The sequence below is a fragment of the Hydra vulgaris genome, chromosome 03 (genome assembly GCF_038396675.1).
Source record: "Hydra vulgaris chromosome 03, alternate assembly HydraT2T_AEP".
Classification (NCBI taxonomy): Eukaryota; Metazoa; Cnidaria; class Hydrozoa; order Anthoathecata; family Hydridae; genus Hydra; species Hydra vulgaris.
This window is the reverse complement of record NC_088922.1, coordinates 33,802,591-33,822,093: the sequence shown is the minus strand read 5'-3', so window position 1 is coordinate 33,822,093 and position 19,503 is coordinate 33,802,591. Positions and strand designations below refer to the sequence as shown.

Here is a 19,503-nt window from a genome sequence, read left to right as displayed (position 1 = left end):
AATGCAAGAGCCTAGAGAAAAACTTTATACACAAGAAAAGATCATTAAGACCAATTTATTTAATTTGGTCTCGGAAAAAGTTTAGCTGTCGGTTCAAAACTTCCACTAAAAGTGGAATATGATCATACTGAACGTATGGAACAGCAGAGAGCAGCGCACAATTTATCTAAAAGAAGACGGGATATTATAACGAGTGAAGGAGTTGAAAAAATCTTGCCAAGGATGATGAAAACACAAAAAGCTTAGAAGAAGAGTTTTACCTAACGCCACCGAAAAAAATTTATTGGAAAGTTATTGGAAACCATAGTGGGCCAATCGAGCCGCTACTTAAAATGGTTCAGGATAACTGGGACTTAATTTCCCACGAAATAAAAAATATTGTTCAATTTGAATTTCCTGTAGACAGAGATAAACCGATTCATTGTCAAGCAAAAAAATACGTTTCCAGGAGAAGATTATCGGGAACTTATTGAACTGTTAAATGTTTATCTTGGCGGAGAATTACAAGATGAAAGGACTTTTCGGTTCAAGAAACGCGGTGCTTATCATCGTGCAAGATTCATGAAGAATGAACTAAGGCTCAACCAAGACCATCGCAATAAACTTAAGAAAATGGCGGATTTCATTGCACTGTTCCAAGCAAAAGTCGATTTTCTATTATTGCACCAAATGTTGAACACCAGTTTATTACTGACATGCAGTGGTATCGCAAATTTGACAGTACAGCAGCGAATGCAGTCCTTTAATCGTGTTACAGCTATCTTCGGTTTTAACTCAACATATAATTGACATCAAAATTTAAAAGCTGCAATCAAACGTTCAGCCGCAGCTTCTAAATTGTTTAACATCAAAAGAAAAGAACAAATCAAGCTTGAAAAACCATTATTTTGACCAATTGAACTAAATAAAATCCCTGATTTTGTGTCCATAATCGGACTAGATTCCTGATTTAGTTAAAATGAAACCTAATCAAAGTAATAATAAACCTAAATGAAACCTAATCAAGTGGTTGCAGCTACTTGTTGGACATTGGACAAAGATGAAGGACTATAACTACGTTAAAAAAATAGTCAAATTTTTAGAAGAAGTCAATGACTGGGGTCAACGAGAGTACAAGTTGATCCAAGATTTCAAAAACGAAGTCAAAAATCAAAAGCAGCTACAATAAGTACTTCATATCGTTAAGAATTATCGCAAACGGGTGCCTCTCATCGGAAAAAAAGAAAAATTAAATAACATTTAATTCTTTTTAACATTGTTTTTGGTAATTTTGTACATTAGGAACATATCAATTTTGACTTGTGTGACCCCTAAATCTTTTTCTTTTAGCCCTATTTTGTTACCAGTAACATGTTAGTGAAAAACAACATACTAGAAGTTCTCCAATGAATTTAAAAAACTGACGGTGAAATTTTAAAAAATGTTAAAAAACAGGCTCAATTTACTCAAATTAGGTAACTGTGCTATCCCAAAATTTTACAATAGTTATTTTTTGTTTATCTCAAAATTAAAAAAAGAATGAGAAAACGAGACACCCTAATGTAACCTGCTAAAAAAAGTTATAAAAAATGCAGAATTTAAGATACTGCAGTTTAACCAATGAAAAATGGTAAATAAAAATAATATTGAAATTCTGTGAAGCATTTTTTTTTTGTTTTTGTTTTTTTTATCACATTTTAAATAAGCATTTCGTTAAAATATTTAAAATACAAATACATAACAATAAAAAAATATATATATAATGATTGTTATTAAAAAATAAAAGAACGCGGGACTCGTAGAAGACCGTACGGTCTTGTCGTCGAGTATCGCTAATAAATAACCGTCTTAAAATTTGTAAAATATTTACAAGATAAAAAATAAGATAACAAAGTAAGAAACTATCTTTGAGAGTATATTTATATATTCTCAAAGATAGCTTCTTACTTCGTTAACTTACTTTTTATCTTGTAAATATCTTATAAATTTTAAGACTTGAAGACAAATGAAAAAATAAAAAAATAAGTTAAATTAAAATATTCGGTTATACAAGATGATTTATATTTATATATATATATATATATATATATATATATATATATATATATATATATATATATATACATAAAAGATGATTTCTATATATATATACAAGATGATTTCTATATATGTATATACATACAAGATGATTTCTATATATATATATATATATATATATATATATATATATATATATATATATATATATATATATATATATATATATATATATATATATATGTATATATATATATATATATATATATATATATAAATATATATATATATATATATATATATATATATATATATATATATATATATATATACATATATATATATATATATATATATATATATATATATATATATATATATATATATATATATATATAGTATCGGACAAAACGAGTGCAACCAAATAATGCTAATTTAGTTTCTTTATATAAAAGTGCTGCATTTTTTCAATTTAGAGAAATAATTATGTAACAGTTTAGAGACAAAGTTCTTCAAGTTTTATTCATCACAAAGTTCATTATTTGTACACGAAAATTAATAAATTAATCAAAAGTATTAAAAAAAGTTGATTTCCTTCTGGACAAAACAAGTGCAACTCGACAAAATGTTGACCAAGCTGTATTTCGCTATCAATATTTCGTGACGAATCCTATGTTGTCAATCACAGCCCAGCATCTTCGAGGCATAGATTCGATCAGGTGATCAATGAAACTTTGTGGAATCGCTGCCCAGGCCTTTTGGATTTGTTCAAACAGTTGATCTTTATTACGAACACCTTCACGATTAATTCTGCCGTTGACGATCTCCCACAGGTTCTCGATAGGGTTGAGATCCGGAGCTTGAGGCGGCCAATCCATCACCGATAAGTGGTTGTCTTGAAACCACTGCTTGACTACTTTTGCAGTGAGTTTCGGATCGTTGTCTTGCTGAAAAACCCATTTTATTGGCATATTCCATTCAGCATAAAGTAACATAACATCTTTCAGGATATTTTTATACATGAAATGGTCCATTATTCCATCAATTCGATGTTTTGGACCTAGACCGTTAGCAGAAAAACGCCCACAGACCATACATTGCCTCCACCATGCTTCACGGTCTTATGGCAGTAACGTAAATCGAGGCGTTTTCCGGCCGGTCGACGTACACGGCAAATGCCATCGCTCTCAATGATGTTGAACTTCGATTCATCACTGAAAAGGACAGTTCGCCATTTCTGCACATTCCAGTCAATATGAGATGTAGCAAACAGGAGTCTTTTCTTCTGGTTTTTTAGTGAAATCAGCGGTTTCTTTGCAGGGCGTCGAGAAAACAATCCGGCTTCAACAGCACGTCGTCTGATTGTTCGGTCCGATACAGGCAGCTCTAATTGCTTTTGTATCTCGACTAATGATATCCAGGGATCCTTCTTGACGGATCTGATGATCATAGAATCCTCTCTAGAAGTGGTGGAACGCGGTCTTCCACCTTTGTTATCTGCTGCCAACTTCCCCGTAGAACGATATTTGGAACATAGTCTTGATACGGTCCATTTTTTCACGCGATATTTATCACAAATACTTTTTTGTGACATTCCACTTACGTAATCGCCAATAATTTTCTTTCTTAGTTCCAATCCAAGACTGTCGGGAGCCATTTTTGCACTTGAAGTCATAAAAATAATAAAAATAAATAATCACGCTTCTCAAGGCTTACCGTGTTACACTTACCTTGTGATGATATAATAATGCTCTGTGGAACACAACGTCTTGGTTGGATGTGGACTGTAATGAACAAACACTTGTTGTATTTCACTTCTTGTATTGATGTTCTTCGATAAAACACTTTGATAAAACTCACTTCGATAAACTGTCTTGATAATACTGACTGATTGACTTCCATATACTGACTGAACTACTTGTCGATTTACATGTCTCTTATATAGTAAAATGAACCTGTGTGAACCTGTTCTGGAAGATTCTAGATGCTTCTTTTCGATGCTTTTGAAAGCTTCTGGACGCGTCTGGATGCTTCTGAATGTTTCTGGATATTTCTGGATGCTACTGGATGCTTCCAGATGCTTCTTCTGGAAACTTCTGGAAGCTTCTGCATGCTTCTGGAAACTTCTGGATACTTCCTTTAATTATTAAAAAACTTCCGTGACGTTGACACGGATAAGACTTAAGAAAATGAAACAAACCAAAAAAGTTGCACTTGTTTTGTCCGCTGCAAAATGGCACTTGTCAACGAAATTCTGCCTGTGTGCTGTCACCTGTCAGCTGATTGCTCATGTCATGGCATGCTATGACTCCAGACTCCTGAACTTTTGCTGTGGTAGTATAGTTCGTTTCGTTTTTAAGACATGTAAAATTAGGAACACTTTTTAGCATTGTTCGATGTTGGTTGCAAATGTTTTGTCCAATACTGTGTGTATATATATATATATATATATATATATATATATATATATATATATATATATATATATATATATATATATATATATATATATATATATATACATACAAGATGATTTCTATATATATAAACATACAAGATGATTTCTATATATATATATATATACACAAGATGATTTCTATATATATAAACATACAAGATGATTTCTATATATGTATATACATACAAGATGATTTCTATATATATAGATTACAGTTGTTAATGATAAATATATGATTTTTGTAAATTTTCATTTCAAATAGAGGGTAAAAAGGAAGATCATTAAAAAATATCAGAAGTATATTGTTAAATCTTCGATTGAAAAATGAGTTCTTTAAGCTTTCGTTTAAAAGAAAAGTAGCAACTTGTGAACACAAAAGTAACAAAAAAGTAGTAACAAGTGAACAAAATCCTCGGTAAAATTTTTAAAAACTGTTTTATTCCATAAGAATAATAATGAAAAATGGGCTGCCTAATAAAACTATCATTGGGGATAAATAGGTTTTACATTTAAACATAAAACAAAGAATATTAAAAATACTTAACTCATATATATTAAAAATCATCATTTTATATAATAGAGGCTTGGCATGAGTATAACGGTCTTTAAAATATATAAAACGTACAGCATGCTTCTGCTGACAATATAGATGTTTAAGTTGACTTTTTGTTTGTACTACCCCAAGCAATATTTGCATAGTTTATGTGACAATGAATAAATAAGTGATATAATTGTACTAAAGTATGTTTATTTAAAACATTTCTTGCTTTATACAATATTCTTATACTTTTTGAAATTTTACTTGATAAGTTTTTAATGTGATTTTTCCAAGTAAGATTTTCATCTATACAAACACCTAGAAAGTTGGTCACTGTTACTTTATAAATTTGTCAATAACAAGCTGAGGTACGTTAATTGGCAGTTTATTTTTTGAAACTAATTATCAATATAAAACTTTTTGTAGGTTGCATATTTTCAAATCTTAAATTTTTATTTAGAATACTCTATTAGAATATGAGATTTTTTTGACAGCGCGAAACGCATATTTTTTTATATACGCCATTATATGTGGTTGTCACGACTACATAACTACCTGTAACTTTACAATTCTATTTCGGTTAGTATGATCAATTTCAATTTTGTCAACAAGGTTTCACTTCAAATATAATTTTAAAGGAAGTATGCCACCTTAAAAGATTGCTTTTGGTTAGCGTAACATTTTTCCGTTTGCCGTCGGCCAATTTATTGTTTATCTATGTTATTTTGTGTGGAAAAAATACATCTGTAAAAAATATTTTTTGATAATACTGTAAATTTTCCACTGATAGGGAAACCAATTTTATTTGCTTGAAACTACAATTTTCAGTATTTTTTTTTTTAAAGAAATTCATCTTTTTTTTTTAAAGAAATTCAGTCAATGGGACATTGTAACCTTTTATAATTCTTTCTATATTTACTACAATTTTGCATAAATTAATAAAAATACATGTTACAGTGAAAAAACTTCTATAAACCACAACAAAAACAAACTTTTGATCACCAGTAATTTGCATGTGGTGACTATTTCTAAAGCATGATTCTAATATAGGGGAGATGGGGGCGCATTGATCGCCGGGGCAGTATGATCTTTTGGCTTTTACTCGTTCATTTTTGCCTTACTAGAAGTGAGGTTGCAATTTAATTAACCATTATGCTTCCCTAATTGGTTATTCGTAATATTTTTTCATAAGGTTATCAGCGTCAAAAAAAATAAAGAAAATATTGTTTTTCGTCATAAAAAGTGATTTTTTTAAATCATACTATAATTCAAATATATTTTAGATGTCTGTATGGGTTAACAACAATTTTATTTTAAATTTGTAAGTGTTAGGTGTATAATATAATATATAATTTTTATTTGGCTGCAATTTATACAGTAGATATTGCTATCAATATGTTACCTATACCTATTGGGCTACATTGATCTTTGACTATGCGGGGCCCATTGATCGGAGGATCAAAGTGCCCCATAAAAGACGAAGTGCCCCATGTTTTTGTTTATAAGCAATACAGTTAAACGAATGGAACTGTATTTATAATTTAAAAAAAAACTATATATAAACAAACAATAGCTTTTAGCATTTCATTTTTTAAATCTACTTATGTTATAAGCTAGTAATAATAATACTATTATTTTATAATATCAAAAAAATAATATTTAACATAATAATTAAAAAATATTTAACATAATATTATTATGTTAAATATTAGCATTTATTAAAAACATATGTTTTTTATTGATATATTTTTTTACAGATCTTAAAATGGTTAGAAATAGAATTAAAAAAACAAATAAAGTTGCTATACCAAGTGAAACAATGAAAGTAGCTGTTAATAAAGTTTTAGAAGGAACACAACTGAATGTTGTAGCACGTCAGTTTAACATAGATAGAATGACTTTAAAAAGATATTGTCGTAAAAAGAGGCTTAATCCAAATGAAGCTTTCATGCCTAACTACAACAATAGACAAGTTTTTACAGCAGAAGATGAAAAAGGTTTATCAAGTTATTTACTAATTGCATCAAAAATGAACTATGGCCTTTCAACTAGGTCAACGCGATTATTGGCATATGAATTTGCTTTAAAAAACAATAAGATATGCCCATCATCATGGATCAAAAATAAAATTGCAGGCATTGATTGGTTGCAAGGTTTTATGAAAAGACAACCAGAGTTGTCTCTACGAACACCTGAAGCAACGAGCTTCGCTCGATCAACAGCTTTTAACAAACACACTGTAAGAGAGTTTTTTCAAAATCTTAAAACGGTAAGAAATCGATATAAATATAATCCTAACTGTATATATAATGTTGATGAAACTGGTTTAACAACCGTTCAAAAGCCGGTAAAGGTTTTAGCTGGTAGAGGAAGCAAACAAGTTGGAAGAATCACATCTGCAGAACGAGGAACATTGGTAACTGCATGTTGTGCCTCTAATGCTATTGGAAATTCCATTCCTCCATTATTTATTTTTCCTAGGGTAAAGTTTCATGATTACATGATTAAGGAAGGACCTCCTGGATGTGTGGGATTTGCAAATCCTTCTGGTTTTATGAACTCAGAAATTTTCATAGAATGGATTAAACATTTTGTTAAATATTCAAACTGTTCTCAGGAATCTCCAGTTTTGTTACTTCTCGACAGTCATGAAAGTCATATTTCTGTTAAAGGCTTGGAGCTTGCAATTCAACACGGAATTACAATGATAAGTTTTCCTCCCCATTGCAGCCATAAATTGCAGCCATTAGATAGAACTGTTTTTGGACCATTGAAAAGGTTTTACAATTCTGCATGTGATAATTGGATGGTTTCAAACCCAAGACCAATGACCATTTATGATATTGTTTCAATAGTTCGAGAACCGTATACAAAAGCTTTCTCACCACCTAATATACAGACAGGATTTAGAGTAGCTGGCATTGAGCCATTCAATTCTGAAATTTTCAAAGATGACGAATATTTACCATCATCAGTTACAGATAGAGCTGGTCCAGATACAGTTACTATCACTCCTGTCAACAACATGGAATCTGAAATGATACCAGCACATGTTAATCACATAGAGTCTGAAATAACTATAGTAAATATTGAAACAAGTATTTTAAACAAAGTGTCAACAAGTGTTGCTTCTATAATCTCACCTGAGGTTTAAAAACCTTACCCAAAAGCATCTGCCAGAAAAAAAAAATGTTAAAAGTAGGCAGTTAAAAACAAGGATCTTGACTGATACTCCTGTCAGAAATGAAATTCGTTTGTCAAAAGAAAAGAAAATTTTGAAGCAAACCAAAAATCAACAAAAAGTCTCCACAAAAGATAAGAAAGAAACTATGAATTACTTGCTTAGGAATAAAAAACAATGTAAACCAAATGCTGCTTCACAACTTGACTTTCACAAATGATGAAATATTCTTAATCAAATTATTGTACTTTTAACAAGTTTTGTAAACTTAAAAGTTGTATTCTTATTTCAGTCTTTATATTTCAGTTCTTATAAATTTCAAGTTGTTGTAAAGTTTTAAACGTATATAAAGCGGGTAGCTTATAGCTGCTGTAATTTATACATTTTTTAATTAAAAATTAGACTAGTGGGTTTAACTGCTATATTTAAAAAATAATTAAAAAATTTAGATGTATTATATGTTATACAATATTACCCTTTGACTAAATTATTTACTAGATTTAGTTATAGAAGTGTTAAACGTTTAGATAATATTACGCATATAAGATCAATGTGCCCCAAGTCGGAGATCATAGTACCCCATAGTTTGGGGTACATTGATCTTTTGAGAGGGTTGTTTAAAAGTTAAAATTATTCATGTTTATCATTTTTTTTAAATCAAAATATTTATATATTCCAAAAGCCAGATAGTTCTACATGTGTTTTGTAGTTAATAAGTTTTTACATCTCTTTCAGGTTCTGCGCAATTTTCAAAACACTGCTACGGCGATCAATGCGCCCCCATCTCCCCTACATCTTTTAATTTACGCTTGACTGTTTTTCTCAAGCTATTATAAGCACCTTTGAAAATCGATTGCAGTTGATCTTGCAATCATGACCTTCAAGGTTTCACTTTAGCCAGGTTACAAATTCATTTTATTTAAAAAACATTTTGTCTACAAAATTTACTGAAATCATAATTTACCAAACATTTTTTTATTTTTTAAATATGCCTTTTTCTTAAATACATAAGTTTATTACTAACATGTGCTTTTTATGTTATTAGAAAGCATGATGTTAATAAAAAAGTTTAAAGTTAACAAATTTGTAAAATTTCAAGTTACCAAATCTACCCTAAATCAAAATGCATAGCAAAAACAAAATGTTCACAAACTACAGCTCAATCAGATTAATCAGAAATTTTCCAGTATAAAATGTAACTTTCTTTTTTTAATTAAACTCTATTTATAATAAAGTTTTGTCGTAATAAATAAAAAAATAAAAAAAATTTTTATTCTGAAATTTCATCTTCATCATTCGCTGTCTGTTTCACACATTCTACGATAATTATATTGGAGCTGGTCTTTTCGAAATAACTATCCAAATGACACTAAAATTATATATGGTAACCTAATAAGACTATATATATAAATATAAATATATATATATATATATATATATATATATATATATACATATATATGTATATATATATATATATATATATATATATATATATATATATATGTATATATATATATGTATATATATATTTATATATGTATATATGTATATATATATATATATATATATATTTTTTTTTTTTCTTTTTCTCTCGCTCATTAGTATATTTTGCCAAAAACTGCAACATGCAAAGTTTGGGAACAATAAAACCCTTAAAAGTAAGTCTAAATGTTGTTCTATCTAAATGTTAATTGTAGACAAATGCTGGCTTTTCTAACAACATTTGCAATTTCTTATATTAGATAGTTTATAAATAAATTTTTTTGGACATTTAAAATTGTTTCATTTTCATATTTCCTAGGAAACCTTTTGCATTTTTGTTAAAATTGCTTGATAATTTGTTAAAATTGCTTCATATTTAAAAATTGTAATAATCATTAAAGTAAAATTATTCAATCAAAAATATTTCAATTTGAAAAAAGACCAGAAATGGAAGTCGGACTTTTAAAATGTTTATATAAAAACTAATACAAATAGATTGAAATAATAATAAAATAATAATAAAGAATGTAAATAATAAAATAAACCATTAATATATCTTTAAAATTAACTTTAAGCTTAAAAAAATATTTTTTTAACTTAAAAAAAAAAAAAATTTGATGAGGGAAATTTTAAAGAACGTTTATAATGGAACTTTTAAACAACTCTTGCTGACAGTCAAATTATAAATAATTTTTTACAGTTGCTTAGTAAGGAATAGTAAGTGATTTAAAAAAAATAATAATAGTTTTTTTAAATTGATTGAGTGATTTTTCAAGAATATCACTAAATTAAATCTAAAGTTGGAAACAATAATAAGTACAGAAAACTGATAAATATAAAACGGTTTGTTGATGTTTTTATTGAACTAATCAAATCAGTGAAAAATACAGGGTAGCACATAAGTCGCTTCCATTTTAAAATGCAATATCTTTATTTTTTTGTAATTATTTTTTTCTTTCCAGGATTATATAATAATATAATGGAAAGCTGTAGTAGCTCGAAAACTACGAATGAAATTAATAGTAATTAAATTCACTTTGACAGCATATCCATTGTTTTGTTATTCTAGGTAAATAAATTAAATTATAAATTACATATCATATAGCTCTAGATATTTATCAATGCAAGTTTTGAATAAGTTCAAGCTTTCACTTTTGATAATAAAATCTGGTAGTTTATTTCACATTGATGAGACTCTATTAGTTAAGAACTGATGACGAATATTGCAGTTTTTAACTGTTTCTCTTCTGATTTTGAAGTTATGACCTCTTGTGTTGGGCTGATACGAGGCAAAAATATATCCAGTTTTACAATATTAATTTTTTTATATAGTTTGTACATTTGAATTAAGTCGTCTGTTTTACATCTTTTTTTCCAGTGTGCTTAAGCCAAGTATATTAATTGTTTCAAAATTTTGTTTTCGAATCTGGGGTATCCATTTAGTGGCATAAGGTTGAACTTTTTCAAGTGCAATAACATCACTTGAACTTTTTCAAGTGCAATAATATCACTTGAACTTTTTCAAGTGCAATAATGATGCTTGTATTGCAAATTCAATATGGGGTCTTATAAATGTTACGCATAGTATCTTAAACATTATGTAATGAAATATTTTTTTCAACATTCCAAGCATTGAATAAGCTTTTGATGTACAATTGGTCATGTGACTTTTCCATTTGAGATTTAATGACATTGTAATTTCAAGATCTTTTTCGGTATCAGAGACTGCTAATATTTTGTCCCCTAGTTTATAAAAAAGCGAAGATTAATTTTTCCAAAGTGCATAATACGATACTTTTCACTATTAAACTGTAAATGCCAGATCTCTGACTGTTTGCAGGTTTGATTATTTTCATTCTAAAACAATTGATCATTCGCAGAGCTAGCTACATTCCTGATTAACTTGGCGTCATCTGCAAAGAGCTTAGAGTGTTTTAAAATTTCTGGCAAATCATTAGACCGGAAGTCTAAAAAACTTGGAATCTCACTTCTGTGCAGCAGATTCAAAAAGACTTATATCCATATATAAAACAAACTTGTCATGAATTCCAGTTTTATGTAATTACATTCACCAGAGAAATTTTAGCGAAGGAAAATACTTTAGGTTTACACAATTTATTCCTTTTATTTTTCAAATGAACACACCTAAAGTCTTCTCACCTAGAACTTTCTATAAAACCTAATGTAACATTGATCTTATAAATGCCTGTTACATGATCATATTTAATGATAAAGGAATAAAATATTTGGGACCGTACAAAAGTTAGTGAAATATTTAATATTGTAAGAATGATAGCAAGTTATCCAATAAACTAATTTTTTTGCAAATTGAACATATACCTAAATAATGTTTATTGTAAAAATGCCAAATAAGAACAATAGAAGTATGATAATGACAAATAGTTTCAAGATATTTTTGATATTTTTGTGATATTTACTGCAATAACATCTGCCTAAGTGAATCTACTTAAGTGAATAGAGTTTAGAGAAGATTATCTGAAGCACTGTAACAAATGCAACATGGCTGAAGATGTTAGAAAAATAATATATAAACGTAAGAATAGAACAAAAAATCTGAAATGGTCAAAAAATTTAAAATAGTTATTTATGCAATACCTTTTGTTTATTTTAGCTAGATTGTTATTTCTTTATAAAATGTAATAAATTAAAAAATTATTGTATGTTGTAATATATAATATAAAACCCAGTTGTTGTTACTGAAAACCAAGTTGTTACAGTTTTTCTGATAAATTTTAAATAACTTTGAAAATATCAATCACTAATAAAAAGAACAGATAAATGATTATGTTATACTTTTGTAATATAACAAACCAGGTTGTTTAATTGTTTGTTTTTTAAAGCTGATAAACAAACATTACAAGGTATGTCATTGAACAAATATTACACAAATAAGGTTGTATTCGTAAATGTTTTTAACTTATATATTTTTTTAAATATATATATTCAAATATTTTTATGTGTTATAGGATGTGGTAATGCGTATTATTTATTATGTGTTAATATGTGTTATATAAGGTTATTTGGGTTTATATTTTGTAAGTATTTATAAAAGTATTTATATGTGTGTATTGTTAGAAGTTAAAATATGTACAATAAACTCTGGATAATTCAATAACCCTTAATAAATTAATTTTGAATTCCAATTGAGCCTTTATTTAAGGATTATACTCCAATAACATTTTCTAACAATCTAATTTCTTGGTCTCTTGAAGGTTTGAGTTATTGAGAGTTTATTGTAATATGTTATGCTATTTGTTAATCTTTGTGATGTTAGTGTTGTGCTTTAGTTAAAATTAAAAACTCATTGATGGGGGATGGCTTTCTCCCACCTTACACCCCTTCGCACTGACCTTGTTTATTTGCATATTAAAAACACTATTAAAAGTTTAATAAAAAAAAAATTAATAGAATATATAGAATTATAATATTTATTATAGTTTTTATTTTTCATTGTACTTTCAACAACGTGTGTGTTTAACAACACCAATAATATAATATTTTTATTAACTTATTATTAAATACTTAACATGATATTATTATTTTTAAAAGTTTTGAAAAAGATATGTCAAAACAACTTTTACTTAACATGATATTATTTTTAAAAGTTTTGAAAATGTCGAAACAACTTTTACTTAACATGATATTATTTTTAAAAGTTTTGAAAATGTCGAAACAACTTTTACTTAACATGATATTATTTTTAAAAGTTTTGAAAATGTCGAAACAACTTTTACTTAACATGATATTATTTTTAAAAGTTAGAAAATGTCGAAACAACTTTTTATTTTCAGTTCCTTTTATTTTATTTTCTTCAAGTTTAAAAGTTTTTTTATTAGTAAATAAATTTAATGAACTAAATTGGGAAAAACTTACTATTTAGTATTAATGGATAATAGTTTACAATCATTAGGTCATCGCATATTAATTATCATTAATTTGCGTGCACTTTGCAAATGCATAAAAATTTGTTTTGAAAATAAAACTCTTTTATTTGACATATTGTTGTGTTGGTTTGACAAGGTTCTAACTGATCTGTGAGTAGATTTGAGTAAATCGATGTCAAAAATTGTTGTTCCTACCATAAAAATCTATTAGTATCAATTGATAATATTTTTCACCCATGATAACATAAGCATTTGCCTTGAGTATCATTATTTGTAACTAAAAAATGTTTCACTCTTCATTGAAAAATAAGTACCCCCAAATTGCAGTTAGAACCTTGTCATAATGAAATAGTCATACCTTCACTATGTCATAATGAAATAGTCATACCTTCATTACGTCATAATGAAATAGTCATACCTTCACTATGACAAGATTCTAATTGTGGTTATAATGGTAGTTAGAAACATTTTACTTTAAAATTTTGTGATTGAAGTAGTTAACTAATTTTAAATTTTGTAACTGAAACAATAGTATAATAATAATAATAATAATAATAATAATAAATGGTAATTAACATATTATCTAACAAGAGTCTACTATTATATTTTATTTAATAACCATTACATTATGGCTTAAAAGCTTAAAAGCTTTTCATCTCATCATTTGAGTGGTGAAGAACCACTGGTTAGTAATCTCGGTCCTGGAAAAGCACAAAAGAAAACACAGCCTTTAATTGTGCAAGTATATATCTTTGGTTTAACATTCAAAACTCTATATGTTGATGGGCTGGTGCCGGCATTTTTTCTGTTAGGTTTTTTCATTAAATTTGACATTAGCACAAGTCATAGGTTCATTTCAATCATGAATATATAAATTTAGCCCAGCAATTTTAGAAAAAGGAACTAACTTATAGTTAAAAAGCTTTGCTGTTAAACAATAGTCCTTGAAGTCTTGTGGATTTATTTAAATAACATATTAATAATGATAAGGATTTTTCCTGTTAACTTGTTTGAGGGTCCTTATCAATCCGAGCGGACTGAAAAAATCAGCTATCCTTGTGAGCTTTTTAATTTAATTATGGGCACTTTCTGGACACATAAATGACTAAGAAGTAAATATTTTATAGTAAAATAAATGTTTGTAGGAATATAAATGACTAGGAAGTAAGTATTTTGTAATGTAGCGCACTACTTGATAGTGTTATTACACTGTTCTGATTTTGAGGGACACAGCAGTAAGACCAAGCAACTAAGTTGCTCATGTCGCTTTTCCTCTGCCACAACATCCAATATCTTGCAAAAGTCACTAGAAAAATGCTTGTGGTATTGTCCACCATTGATTCAGTCCATAACGCTTTATATTGTTGTTTGGTTGTTGTATAATATGTTGCCAAGTTAATCACACTTTGCTTTCTCTCATAAAGAATGATTTCATTTCCAACATTACTATCTTAATTTACAGTACTTTTAAAAGTTTTTTTAAATTATTTATAAAATCTTTTTTATTCATAACAATGCTTTTTAACATTGCTAATAAGCATTTTATTACAAATTGTTCAACTTTTTAAACATTACTAATGTAGATGATGTAGTAAATAAAAATTATATTATTTTGTTCATCAACTATATTCAAAATTATACATTCATTAACTGACCCTTAGAGATAAGGAATGGGTAATAAACATGCATGACTGACCGTTAGGGACTAGACACAATTAAACATTCTTACATTGACTGACAGTTAAGGATATGCGCAGCAAAGCATATTTACACCGAATAATGGTAAGAAGACTGAATTGTCATTATTAAATTTCAAAAGAGAGTTTTACCTTATAAAAGCCATATATTTTTGTTTTTAATAGTTATTTCAACGCTGATAGAAACCAGTACTTTTTGTTGTGCAATGTAACGTTATAAAAAAGATGTATAAAAATATTTTTTTACATTAACGTCAAAATAGAACACTATAAATTGGTATTGAGACCAATGTTTTTATATGAATTTCGATGAGCATGAAATTCTCTATCATAATATATTTAACTGAAAAAATTTGGAATAGTCTGCAGTTAGGGTTTACCCTAACCTGTCAGTTGGAATCTTGTCAAACTAAATATTAGTTAACTAAACCTGCAGATAGAACTTTGGCAAATTGGTAGTTTGCATATTTTATGCTAGATCTCAGTAAACTTTAGTTTATTTTGTTTGTCATGATACAAATAGTCCAATAAAGTCATAATCTCAATTTTGGAAAAAATGTCAACCTTGTCAAACCGACGTGACGATATATCTCTTAAATTAGACATTTGCCAATAAAAAAAGATGCAAACGCCAATGTTCATTTAAAAAAGATTTTTCGCACACTGCATGTGTATAGTTTTCTTTAAAACAGCTTGCAAAGATATTATTTTTTGTTAATTTTCATTGATCCATATATAAAGAGCCTGAGTTTTTATTTTTGTTTTGACAATCATTACATAAGAGTTTGCCAAAATTGCAATTTTCAGTTTGAATTTTTTACTTTTTAATTCTTTTTTTTTTAATGAGTTTTTAATGAAATTACACAAAACATGTAATTAATTGAAACTATTCTACAAAACAGGAAAATTAAAAACTACATTATATTAGTAATAAAATAAAAAAAATTTTATAATGAAAACAACAGAACACCTAATAGTCCTCTCGTAAAAATCGATATATTTTTTACTAGGTAGTTTTGAACATGGAATTTTGAAAGTGGTATATGGATCACATATGATATATGGTATTAAAATTTTTAGTTTTAATTTTACTATATATACAAGGGTAGAACATATACAAGGTTAGAACATATATACAAGGGTAGAGCATATATACAAGGGTAGAACATATATACAAGGGTAGAACATATATACAAAGGTAGAGCATATATACAAGAACAAAAACCTTATTGTGTTAAAGACAACCTCAGATGAGGTTGTGGAGTAGGCCTATACCCAGAAATATTTTGTTCTGGTTATAGATCTACTCAATATAATCTAGATGCTATTTTTGATCAAAATATTTCAAATCCAGGTCTCAGAGTTTGGTAATATATTGGTTAATAGAAATTTTATTAAAGGTACTCACAAACTCTGGGATCTGGGTTTGAAATAATCACAAGCTCTGGAATCTGGGTCCAAAATACTCATTGTTAATTAAATGCAAGCATCAAACATTTAATAACTTTATAAGAGATCAAAACATTTTTGTAACATTTGTCAAAGCATTTCAGATTCAAGAAATAAAATAAATCTATGTTCCTTGTGCAAAAATCAAAACTACCTGTGTTTGAAGGTTTTGAAGAGCAAACATAATTTTGCTTACAAATCGAATAATCACATCTTTTACCTAAAAAATAATTCTCCTTAACATAATATTTTTAACATATATAAAAACATCTTTAAAAAATGACCATTATAATTAACCTACTCAAAAAAAAACTAAAAGAAAATATCTCACTTTGGTCCTGTCTATAAAGTGACCTCTACACTCTTTTATATCACTATTTAATGATCGCAATTTGTTCATTATGCTTGACAAATTGATCTATAGGGAAAAAGATCAATATAATCAGTCAGAAAGTAAAAAAGATCAAAACAGATTAATAAAAACAACAACTTTGAACTGACAAAGAAAGTTACTTGCATTGAGTATTTACTCTGTGGATATAACATAAATTTTTTGAAAACCATTTATATATGGATAGGGGGTGCAGGGTAAGGTTGTTACATATCCATAACATTTAAATGCAAAATCATTTGTAGATGATATTTAAATTTTGTCAATATATTTTAATCTAGTTGAAGGTAGTAAAAAATTTCAAAATACATTTTTACATTAATAATTAAATTGTTTTTTTTTTTAAATTTGTCAAAAGAATTTAATGTAGAGCATTTATCTCTTTGACAAGAGGATTTAATGTAGAACATTCAACTCTTTGACAAGAGAATTTGATGTAGAACATTTAACACTTTGACAAGGGGATTTGACAACATTTAATTATTTGACAAAAGGATTTGACAATACTTAATTCATTGAAATTGGAAAATTGCAAGATTTAAATTTTTTTTTGTTTCATATAGTGCTATACTATTTAGTGAAAAACTGAGTTTTTCTATCCAGATTTTCATCAAGAAATCAATAAATCAGTTAAATAATATATTTCTGAAATAATTGTTACATTCAAGTAAAAACCTTGCAAAAAAAAAGCTAATAAATATATCATTAATGCTAATAGTAATATTATTCGTCCACAGTAGTAACAAAATGAACATCAAAAGTTGTAGAAGTAAAAATATTAATAATAATAATGATAAAAGTGGTAGAAGTAACAATAATAACAATACCATGATAAAAATAAAATGATAAAAATAAAAATAAAATGATAAAAATAAAAATAATTACAATAATCATAAAAAAATAATATACATACATATATAGACACATACAAATACATACATACAAACACACATACAAACTTGCATTCTTAAATACATATAAACACATATACTTATATCCCTCTGTATTGTATACATAATATGCACACATATATAAAGATTCATATATACATGCAAACAAATATATGCATATACACACATACATATAAATACATACGCATACATAAACACATACATACACATATACAAACATAAATACATATATACACACATATACACATACACATATATACACATACACATATATATATACACACACACAAACACATATATTATTACAAGTACTTATACACAAATACACATATCTTTGGATTTATTAACTGTATTTGATAAGAAGGAGTGAAATAGATTACTCTTAAAAACATAGATTAAATGGAGAGCTTTTAGGTCATAGGGAAGGTTATTCCAAGATTTTATACTTAGTTTTTTTATGGACTTATATCCATAAGTAACAGAACGATGTTTTAAGACTGCTAGGTTCAGATTATCAATTGATCAAAGATAGTATCGGTTAAGGTAAGAGGTAGGTTTTTGTTGTGGTGATTCCAGACAAACTGGCAATTCAAGAATTGAACAAGGTCACATAGTTTAAAAATCTTAGAAGTAAGATAAAGCACATTAGGATTAAATTTGTAATTCTGAAAATGTATTATTTTTAAAGCTTTGTTTTGAAGATGGGATATCCTTAAAACTGCTTGCTGTTGAGATTGTCCCCATATTTGACAAGCATATCCTATATGTGAGCCAAAAATGGCATGATATATAATTAATAGTGTTTCTAGATATAATTGACATAATGGCGAACTTTAGCTAGCATTCCATTTGATCTGCTTAATTTTAGGGCTAAGTCTTTAAGATGGGATACAAACGATAGGTTGGAATCAATTATAATTCCAAAATATTTGATTGAGTTTATGGGAATGATTTTCTGGCCATTTAATCTAAAGTTTAAGTTTTTATTGATTTTTGTTTTATTAGACTATATTTTATTAGATTTGAATACGACCAGTTCAGTTTTGCTACAGATGAGAGAAAGCTTATTTGAGCGAAGTCACTGAACTAAATTGGCAAGATTATGATTAATGTATTTGTTAATTTTTTTTAAAGATTTTTTGATAATGAGCAAGTTAGTATCATCAGTAAAATGGTAAGGAGTTGAAAACTTAATTGAGTTATTAAGGTCATTAATGAAAAGAAGAAAATGTAGTGGTCCTTATACTGAGCCTTGAGGGACACCATTGGAACAATCTTTTTGAGTAGATTTTAAGTCATTGACTGAGACAAACTGAGACCTGCTGTGAAGATAGGAAGTAAACCATTTAAGAGGTATTCCTCTGATTCCATAATATTTTCTTGAGTAGGATAGAATGAGCTTTTTTTTTGATCTACAAAGACATCACATGCAAAGTTTTTATCATCAAGAGCTTTCCTAATTGACTCAGTAA

The 19,503-nt window shown here is 27.6% G+C and overlaps 2 protein-coding genes across 3 annotated transcripts in view; one reads left to right on the top strand and one right to left on the bottom strand.

The window, feature by feature from the left end:
* Positions 1 to 6,777: 6,777 nt before the first annotated feature.
* Positions 6,778 to 8,166, top strand: LOC136078631 (uncharacterized). Its single transcript, XM_065794414.1, has one exon. The coding sequence runs from the start codon at positions 6,778 to 6,780 to the stop codon at positions 8,164 to 8,166; it is 1,389 nt and encodes a 462-aa protein (XP_065650486.1).
* Positions 8,167 to 9,152: 986 nt separating this feature from the next.
* The window catches only part of LOC101239367 (uncharacterized), a 74,027-nt gene continuing 63,676 nt past the window's right edge, over positions 9,153 to 19,503 (bottom strand). The window contains exons 8-10 of one of the 2 annotated variants that reach the window (XM_065792975.1): positions 17,061 to 17,147; positions 16,884 to 16,949; positions 9,153 to 9,562 (exon numbers count right to left, since the gene is read on the bottom strand). In XM_065792975.1, coding sequence (XP_065649047.1) covers positions 9,464 to 9,562; positions 16,884 to 16,949; positions 17,061 to 17,147 — 252 coding nt within the window. In that variant the 3' untranslated portion in view covers positions 9,153 to 9,463. The remainder of the gene's footprint in view (positions 9,563 to 16,883; positions 16,950 to 17,060; positions 17,148 to 19,503) is intronic. The other variant, XM_065792976.1, reaches the window with a different exon arrangement.